Source organism: Mastomys coucha, unplaced genomic scaffold (assembly GCF_008632895.1).
Source record: "Mastomys coucha isolate ucsf_1 unplaced genomic scaffold, UCSF_Mcou_1 pScaffold17, whole genome shotgun sequence".
NCBI classification, from domain to species: Eukaryota; Metazoa; Chordata; class Mammalia; order Rodentia; family Muridae; genus Mastomys; species Mastomys coucha.
The window spans coordinates 34,436,222-34,446,853 of record NW_022196899.1 but is presented as its reverse complement, the minus strand read 5'-3'; the positions used below and the strand labels follow the sequence as shown (position 1 = coordinate 34,446,853).

General features: G+C 36.6%; 1 protein-coding gene across 2 annotated transcripts in view; it reads right to left on the bottom strand.

Annotated features, from left to right (window-relative positions):
* The window catches only part of Hspa4l (heat shock protein family A (Hsp70) member 4 like), a 47,886-nt gene that overhangs the window by 34,132 nt on the left and 3,122 nt on the right, over positions 1-10,632 (bottom strand). For both annotated transcript variants that reach the window (XM_031376680.1, XM_031376681.1), the window contains exons 3-4: positions 7,658-7,715; positions 5,041-5,181 (exon numbers count right to left, since the gene is read on the bottom strand). In XM_031376680.1, the coding sequence (XP_031232540.1) occupies positions 5,041-5,181; positions 7,658-7,715 (199 nt within the window). The remainder of the gene's footprint in view (positions 1-5,040; positions 5,182-7,657; positions 7,716-10,632) is intronic.

The following is a 10,632-nucleotide window of genomic DNA, read 5'->3' as shown; positions in this document are numbered from 1 at the left end:
CAGACCCTAAGAGAACACAAATGCCAGCCCAGACTACTATACCCAGCAAAACTCTCAATTACTATAGACGGAGAAAACAAAATATTTCATGACAAAACCAAATTTACACAGTATCTTTCCACAAATCCAGCCCTACAAAGGATAATAGATGGAAAACATCAACATAAGGAGCAAAACTACACCCTAGAAGAAGCAAGGAAGTAACCTTTCAACAAATCCACACAAACCTAATTCCACTTCTTACAACAAAAACAAGATTTTCATATCTCAATATGGAAAATATTACCAACATATCCTAATTGATTGAAATCCAAAAATATGAGGAATTAGAAATTTGTTGATTGTCATCCAATGGTCTCTCTAATTTGGTAATTGGAGAAACAGTTCTAATATTGTACAATCCATATACACTTTCAGCTTGTTTGTTCATGACAGTGTCTTGCTGTGTACAACATAATGGTCTTGAAATCTTGCTTCTCCTATCTCAACCTCTCTATTAGTAGTATTGTTTATTTCATGTTTTTACACTATACTCTGGTTTTCAGAACAGCTTACATATTTCAAAAGTATTTATATACCCAAGAAACATAGGCAATTAACTAGGGAGGTGGCTTGTAAGAGAAGAACAAAGAGTGTGACTGAATGCTTTGCTTGATGTTTGTAACTCTTGTATCAAGTTTGAAGAAGAGGACTTTATAAGTTACTCTTTCTCTGAGATGAATGCTTTTCCAAATTATCACAGCCAATGAACCAGATTCTTACCCTCACCTAATAATGTCTGTGCCACCCTCCAAGCAGAACCATTGTTCATCGAAACAGTTGGTGAATGACTTTATGGACAGACCATCTTAATATACACACCATTTCTTAAGTGAATGTAACATGTTCTCTGTGGGCTGAGAATAAAGTCACTCACTCAAGTCAAATAGCTTTGACCATAGCAGGAAGTCTGTATCCAAAAATCATGCCTACAATTCATTCTTGGCACAGCAGAACTGTCAACTCTCAGCTTAGCTATGATGGAGGTAAAAATCTTTTGGTGATGTGAGGGTCACTGAAGTATAGCCTTATTACAATGAAATTCAATGTCTAAAAATTGTTCCTATTTTGGGCTTGTACCACAGTAAGAGCCAAGATTTTAAGCTCTACTAAATACAAAACAAACACTTTATATATTTATGTTCATTTAAGAAAATACTAGTAGTTATATATTATTTTGAAATATACAGTTAATATTGTTTGGAGTTATTTAAAATTTATATTGAGAAAAACATATTTTCAGTATTGCTGTAGACAAGAATCTACATAAGACTGTTAAATTGACTGTTGTTTTATATCAAACAACTTTTATAATACTCATTTTTATTGCTACAATATTTTATAAATTTTAAGGAATATGACAAAAGATATTGTAGGTATTGAAGGGGGTTCTCTGGGAGGAGTTGGGGTACAAAAGGGAAAACAGGAATGTGATTTAATCTATTTACTTAAAATATGTTTTTAAATGTTAACAAATTCAGATAATTGAAATCATGTAACTTTTCTCATCATAATGCAATAAAACTTAAAAAGTAAAAAGAGAGAGAAAATACATTAGTTTACCAGGAAAAAAAAATGTCTTAAACAGAACTCTCCCTGAGCAGGCAGGAAGTGATGCCACTGGGTAAACAGAAGCCTAAATTCAGCATTCTGTAGGAAGATTCTGCTTACTACATATATACAGCAGCAGTCAACTACCTCCAGCAAGTGCATCTAGTTCCTGATTAATGAAATTGGGGTCCATGGATCAAGCATCCCATGCTACATCCCAGGCTGTTCTGGCCTGATCACTCTTGATGTGACCTGTCCCCTTAAAACTGACAAGGATTTTCCCACTGTCCAAGGCTCTCTGTCCCCTGAGTAGTTGGATTCCTCAAATAAATTTATCTTTCTACTTAAAAAAAAAAAAAAAAAAAAAAAAAAAAGAATATGTAGCAGGGTAGCAGGGCCCGGTGGTGGTGGCGCGCATGCACGCCTTTAATCCCAGTGCTTGGGAGGCAGAGGCAGGCGGATTTCTGAGTTCGAGGATAGCCTGGTCTACAGAGTGAGTTCCAGGACAGCAAGAAACCCTGTCTCAAAAAGAAAAAAGAAAAGAAAAGAAAAAGAATATGTAGACTGTATACACCAAATTACCAGGGGTAAGCATGGATTAAGTATAAAATTTTAAGTTACTGGAGACAAGGTCTGTGCTATACTTTGTTGCCTATGTTGCATTTAAAGATATAACCCTGAGCAAGGAACCTGTACTGTAAAGTAACTTAACCTTCATGACACAATTAAAAGCAATACAGAGCAGGGCTAGCGAGGTGGCTCAGCAGTTAAGTGCAGGGACTGCTCTTCCCCCGCTGGATTCAACTCCTAGCAACCTCATGGCAGCTCGCAGGCATCTATAACTCTAGATCCAGGGAATCTGGCTTCTGAAGGCAACAGGCATGATAGACATACTGCCAGCAAAACACCAACACACATGAGATAAAATACAATCCAAAGTGACATGAAAAACCTAAAACATAAGAACATATGAACAACCCAAACCAACTGTATTTAATTCACCTACTATAACCCTATCTTCTTTACCTCTGGATCCCCAGAATGCACCTGACACTAACCTTTGGAAGAGTTCAGGAGAATGTTTTCAAGCCTAGCAATGCACATGTAAAAATAAGTACTAACTAATGAAACGAATGATTTTGAATCACAACTAAAATTGTTTTCTACTGCTACCAATCCATGTAGAAATAAGTAAGTAACAAATGCTACTGAACTGCTGCCTTTAAAATGATGGAGTACAGGACTAGAGAGATGGCTCAGTGTTTAAGTACACTGGGTGCTCTTCCAGAGGACCCTGGTTCAATTCTTAGCACCCACATGGTACACATGGTAGCTCAGAACTGTCTATAACTCCAGTTCCAGAAGATCTGACACTTTTATATAGACATATGTGTAAGCAAAACACCAAAGCACATCAAATTAAAAGTTAAAAATTAAAGTAAGGGGGTACCACTGAAGTTAGGATGGGAATCCAGCAGCATGGTCTTACAGTAACTGGAAGGCTTGATGCACAGTACTCCTTTTATAAGGGTATTTGAGGGTTAGAGAAAGTGAGTATCAGGTACATTCAAATAAATCTCTATAAGGAAAAAAAATGGACAAAATACCCAGGGCTGCTTAGCAACACTCAGCTTCCAAAGAGGGAGAAGTGGATCACAGGACTGGCCTCTTTAAACTATCCTATAGACAAACACTATGAGTATGGAACCTTCTATTGCTCAAAAGTTACTTTTCTCGAAAAAAAACAGTCTTCCTCAGCCCATTCGCAAACTACAATCTATTTTGCATACATGTACATGTGTGCTTTTTTTTTTTTTCTAGTGCTGGGAACCAAACTCAGGTCCTTGTGCTTGTTATACAAGCACTTGATAACTGAGCTAAATAAATCCTCCACCCTTCTCTTTTATTTTTTTTTAAATAATAGCAAAATATTTTAATGATCTTAAATTGTCTAATAGGCAAGATTGCTAGGTGGTCTTTTACCAGGACCTCACAGACCTAAACAATATCTGACCTCATGTTTCCATCTTAGTGTCTGCTATTGTAGCTTAGTTACTCAGCTCCATTTAGCAATCATTGACCCACAGGTTAGACCAAAGTATACCTTTAAAATCTATCTCTGTCTTTAACCTCTCAGGGGCATCCCTGACCTATCTGAACAACTTCTTTCTCCTTATTAAAATCTGCCATCTACTCTAGTCAGAATCCTCTTCTAAAACTGGAAATACAGGCATATTTGGAAATATGCCTATCTCTGGAAACACAGATGAGTCTGGAAATACACTCTTCAACCTTAGAATTACTAAGAACAGCTGTAGGGAAATAGTCATATAGCATAAAGTTCCAGAGATATTTTAAAGGGATTACAAAATTGTGCATGGATCTCCACTTTCTACTTGTAGAATGTTTCATCACCACTCCAAAAATCCCCTCATAAAGTTAGCTGTATATCCTATTTCCCCTTCGCCTTAGCCCTTAGCAGTCACTAATCTACTTTCTGCACATATGGAAGTACTGTATTCTGGATATTGCAAATAAAAAGACTCATATTAAATCATGGGAAGTTTTGTGCTGGGATTCCTTTACCTAGTATGTATTTAAAGTTTATATATGGTGTAGTGGGTACCAGGCTTTTCTTTTTACAGTTGCATATTATTCTACTGTATAGATATATTTTCCTTATCTAACTCATGGTTACAAGTATAGTAACTTTGTTACTTTGTTTTAACATTTTTAAATATTACAAGGTTCTTATAAGCCTGAAGAACTGCTGGCAGTTATACTGCTCTGGGGTACCACTTCTACAAGATTTTCACCTAGTAGAGTTCTCCTAGTGATAGTTGTTTTCTTCTTTCAAAAGACAATTCTAATTTTAAAAGTTATTATCTAAGCTAGAATGTTTTTTTTTGCATTCACTAAAATTACTGTAAACCTATTTCTCGGGCACTGTCCTAGCTTGCATTTCTACAACTGTGATTAGACACTATGACCATACCACCTTGAGGAGGAAGGAGTTTGTTTCAGTTTACAGTGTAATCCATCATTCAAGGAAGTCAGAGCAGAAACTTGGAGGCAGGAGCTGATGCAGGCCACTGAGGAATGCTGTTTACTAGCTTGTTCCTCTTGGCTTGCACAGCTTCCTTTCTTATACATCCCTTGACCTCCACCTGCCCAGGTGTAGCACCACCACAACAGGTGGGCCCTCCACCTCTATAACTAAGAAGACGTACTACAGCTTGGCCTGTAGACAAATACTTGAGGCATTTCCTCAATCTAGAGTTCCCCTTCCCAAATAACTCTAACTGTGTCAAGGTAACAATAAACCATCCAGGACATATATATATATGTACTATGTCTTGAAAAAGAAAACAATACTTGAGATTATAATGGTAACATTCTCACATCATTCTTTCCTTTTCGGAGACATAGCACTCTAAGCACAAAGCTTACCTTAACACCTGCACTTCCATTAGGCATCTTCTGCAGTTCATAGGGAAGCCTGATTCTCTCCGTTTGTACAATGGGGTCATCAAATGATCGCCCATGAAGCTTTTTGAAGCCATGAATTGTATTTCTTACATTTGTGACTATCTGTTGGCAATACACATTTGAAGTTATTAATTTCTTAATGAGGCACAATGAGATACTATAATACTTAAAACTGCCAAATCCTCAATCCCATACACTTAAATTCAGAATTTTAATTCATTTTCTTCTTTTCCAACTAGAAAGTAAAGTTATAGTGTGAGTACATATGTATCTTAAGTATCTCTAAAATTCTCTTCTTATCCTAGTCATGAGACAGACTGAGAGAAAGAAGAGAGAGAGGGGGAGAAGGAGAAGAAGAGGGAGAGGGGGAGGGAGAAAGAGAAGAAGAGAGAGGGTGAGAGAGAGAGAGAGAGAACAATAATAATATAAAACTTAAAACTTTTCAAGTAATATGGTAAAAATCTATTGACAAATTATCTCTTAGCTTTCAGCAATTTGAAAAAGTTTATGTATATAGTTATTTTGCCTGCATGTATGTCTGTACACTTCTTGCATGTCTAGTGCCTGATGAGGCCAGAAGAAGTCATCAGATCTCCTAGAACTGTAGTTACAGTGGCTGTGAGCCACCATGTGGGTGCTGAGATCAACACAGAGAAGTCTTGGCTGCTGTACTATCTTTCCAGTCCCTTTCAGCACTCTCCATCAATGAATTACTGTTTTTGATTTCGTGTTTTCCCTTTACTTTAATTTTTTTATTTTGAATTATGTATATGTGGATGTAAGTGTGTGGGCGCATATGAATAAAGGGCTCGTGGAGCCAGAGGAGGGAGTCACATCTTCTGGGAGTTACTGGCAGTTCTGGACGCCAACTCTGGTCCTCTGCAAGAGCATTTTGTGCTCTTAACTACTGAGCCATTTCTCTAAACCCTTCCCCATTTTCCCTGTTTTTATTTAAACTGATTTTAATCATTCAGTTTTCCTTTCTTCTCAATATATATTTTCTTGTGAGGTATCTTACGTATAATATATTGCTCCCACTGCTGAGAATCACCTCTAGGCCAGTAATTAAACCCTCTTCCATGTAGCAGAGCTAAGCAACACTCTTAATTGTAAGTGTCTGATACTATGACAAGATAAATTTGTTGTTGTTGTTGTTCAAACTATATACTGTTAACTGAGATGCAGTACCTGCTAACTTAGTGACCTTCAAAGTCAAACAGATCTTGAACTTCCATCTTAGGATGAAAACATAGGAGCGCTCTGTTAACTTAATTCATGGGAGATACAATATTAAAGGCTACTTCAAACAAAGCAACTATTTCTGCTAAATTTAAAGCAGTCAAAATATGATGGTGCTAGAAAGATGGCTCAGTGGTTAAGAGAGCGTGCTGCTCAATCATGAAGACTTGAGTTTGGATCCCAAAACTCACATCAGGTGGCCTGCAAAGCCTGTAACTCCAGCGTCAAAGGATGCAACAATCTCCTCTGGCCTCCATGTGCACTGGCCCCATTCCTGTGTACACACACACAGATACATAAACATACACAAATAAAATTAAGAAAACTCTTAAAAACACCAAAATGTGTTGTATAAAGGAGCTACTTTTAAGAATAATTAACACTTATATACAACATGACATAATTAACATTTGTATATAGTTTGAACATAGAAAACATAAAGCACTTGCATGATTAAAGTAGTTTTAAAAGACATTCTTTCAAAACTGTAAGCAACAGTTTTTGAATAAATGAGTAAGAAATTCCCAAAGTCAGAAAGAATGGCACATTAAATTACAGACTTTTTGAAAGAGGATTTCATGTATCTCAGGCTAGATTTAAACTCACTTGAGATCAGCCTTGAATACCTGATCATCCTAACTCAGCCTCCCTGGTGCTAGGTTTAGAAACATGACAACTGGAAGAAAGACCCACCTATACGTAAAACATCAGAAATAACTACCAAGGGCTTTGGTTTAGGGAAATAAAGTCACAACAATATAAAACCATCAAGCTACTAGGCAAACTTTTAAGTTAATACTCTATTCATATGCAGTTCAGAAGCCTGGAGATAAGCTCAAATTTCTTGACCACACTGAGCCACTCTGGAAATTATCTACTTTGTTTCCTCTACTTTCTTTTACTAAAACCATTTCTTGTTAGTTACTGAATGATCCAGAAAACTGCCCCCTATAGAACGTGATCAGACAGAAAAATAAGTCCATATAGAAGGACATTCGAACTTATCAAGTTTTTAAATAAATAACATGAAAAATTAAGTCTATAGCTCAAAGCAACTCTATTTCTCTCCCTCCTTCCACACTCCTACCCTTTTTTTCTCTGTTTTCATTTTGTTTGAAACAGTATTTCATGCAGCTTCTGCTGGCCTTGAATTCTCAATCCCACTGCCTCAAGAGCTGGGATTACAGATATGTGCCACCACACCTAGCAAAGTTTCTCTGACAAAATACAAAGGTGCTAGATTCTGTCTCACTTGCAGATCTCAACTACAAACCATGAAAACTTACCATCATGCAGCTAACTTTCCCTCTAAGTAAAAACAACCACACTAACAACATACCTGGCTCTTAGCTGCATTTCCAATGGCGCGAGTTCTGGATCCCAAAGATATACAGGCCCTGAAAAAGATGAGATCAAGAGTTCCTCTGCTTCTCTGTATACCATTTATGTGGTTTTAAATGGTTCTCTTTATACAGAAGTAAATTTAAAATGATTAAAACAATCAATATGTAAAAATAGGTGATAATTTAAATGGTTCTCCTTATACAGAAGTAAATTTAAAATGATTAAAACAATCAATATGTAAAAATAGGTGATAGAAATAAAAACTTTACATATTTCAAATTTTATATCAACAGAATAGTGGCCAGAATTTTTAGAATTTAAAAAACTATCCTAATAATTGCCAATACTGCATTGGTACCAATTCTTTTTTTCAAATTCTACTTCTGTGAGACCTATTAAAAAGTAGTCATATTTAGCAAAGTACGGCTGCTTAGATTTGCACTCTGGCTCTGTCATTCAACAGCTAGCTATCTTGTGGGAGTTATGTAAGTGTCCTTTTCTTCAGTTCCCATATGTGATGGTAACACCTGCTCATCAGGTTATGTGAGGATCAGGAGAGTCTGTAGGTGTCAAGAAATGCTTTCAACACCTGGCACATAATGAAAATGCAAACTCTTGCTATTTTAATCTTCATGTTACAAGTAACATAAAAGTAAAGAATAACATTTTTATCATGTGATTGAAGAAAATGTTTCCATGATTTTAGTTTTAATTTCAAGAAACTATTCAATCAATAAAGACTGTGTATACATAGGCTACTTTCTATCCTTGGAGAATTATAATTTATTGAAAAAAATTCAACAGAATACATAGGAATATGAAAAAGAACGGCCACTTCTACATAATAGGGCTATAGAAAAGCAATTTCTAAATTGAAACTTGAAAGGACATCAAAGAATTTAATTTGTAGCTGTTTTGTGGAAAAGGCATTGCAGGCACACAGGTGGTGCTGAGGTTGGCTATAGTCCCCTCTAAATGTTCGTGTACTAGAAACTTGGTCCCAAAGTAATGGAACTGAGATGGTAGAACCTTTAAGATGTATGGCTTAGGAGGACACAGATTATGAGTACTAAACTCAAAAAATCAGTGCCAATTTTACAGAAGTATGTTAGGTCTCTTACACATACAGCATGTTCCTTTTCTGTTTCTCTGACATGCTGTGACAGAGCAAGAGGCCTTTGGTATAATACTAGCAAGGAAATATCCTCCAGTCACTCAAATCAGGAGCCAAGTAAGTTTCATTAGAAGGCTTCAAGTCTGACACCTTCCTGTACAGTCCTACATAAACATTCCTGATTCTCCTCAACAGAAACATCTCGTAACACCTAAAATCATATTTACTTTTCATAGTATATATTACCATCTAATCCAAAACTTAATTCTCCAGCTATATCTCTAGATCAGAATGTGAATATCTATCTAGATCAAGGCACACTGTCCTCATGTTCAACATGGTAGCCAATGCTCACATGTGGTCAGTTAAATTTAAAATAACAAAATCCTGGGCCTCAAAATCAATCTCATCTCAGTTTCCTTACACGCACATATAGCTAGTAGATATTTAAAAAACCCAAATAAAACAGAGAACAAATATGCATAATAGAAAGTTCTACTGCATAGCACTGGCTAGGATCACTGACTGGTAGGTACACAGTAAGGGCCCTTGTAAAATGAACAGAAATATGGATCCGAATGGTAGCTAGGAATAATACAACTTGGCTAGTTTCATAAGAGGATTCAATTAAGACAATATCAAGGCCAGACTGTAAATCTGAAATATTTGCATCAAGCAATGGGAATTTAAGTTTCTGAGTAATAAATAGTATAGTAATAGTAATAGTTATATGGTGATGTATAAAACCAAGGTTACATTCCAGAGTATGGCTTAACGGCTGACACTATTTCACTGAGGCCCACTGGACTTTCGAATCAGCCATCTCTTCATCTGTCTGTTCCTCCCAATTTTGTTACATAAGCTTTAAAAAATAGCCCTCTTTTTCTTTTCTCTGTCCCTTATCAGAAACACAGATCACAATATTCTTAGTTCTTCTGTCACTGTGTTGTTGCTTGATGAATGGTGATATAAGATAGCCAGCAAGCTCACTTCCTTGGTGAGCCTTTCTGACCCTCTTCTATGTCGCCAGTTTGGCTCTGAATCAAAATTTCAACAGCTAAGCAACTTGTTTGTTTTAACTATAGTGCCAAGGTTTCCGGAGAGCTGAATTTCTCAACCATGGCAATCCTAACATTCTGGGCCAGATACTTCTTTGGTTGGGCAGGTTGGGCTATAGTGAGCAGCTATATGCTGACCTCTACTCACAAGATGCTAACAGCACCTTTTTTACTCCCACTCTCAACTGTGACAACGAAAGAATCTTCAAGTGTAAGATGTCCCTGTGAGGGCAAAATTGATCCCACCTGGGAGCCACTCACTGCCTTGGCATAGATCTCAAGAGCTGTAAAACACGATTTGATTCTTCAGACACTAAAGTGAGCTTGTGAAACTCTGTGCTCTTGAGAGACTTTCAGTGTTTTTAAGTAAAGGGACTTAAGTTCTGTGGAGAAAGACACCTGAATACTGTTTAACTGTCTGGGGGTGGGGGAGGGCGTGTCAGGTAGAAGATGGGAAGGGAAGAAATGTTCTCAGAATGGCATCTTGTTGCTACAGGCTTTCTAACATGCTTTTTAGAAAAAAAAATACTCTAGACATATACAATTTAGTTACAACATAAAACTTCAAATCTTTTATTATGACCAAAATGATTAAATATTTTAACAAATGGAAAATAATATAAGCTTCCAAATGCTTACTAAACATAACTTATGATTAAATTAGCTCATAACTTGAGCCCATCAACAGAAATCACACAGACAAATATTTAAAAAGCTGATCAGGTATTATACATGGGAATGCACATCTTTCATCTCAGTACTCAGGAGGCTGGGGGGCAGGAGGATCAAGTCCAAGAT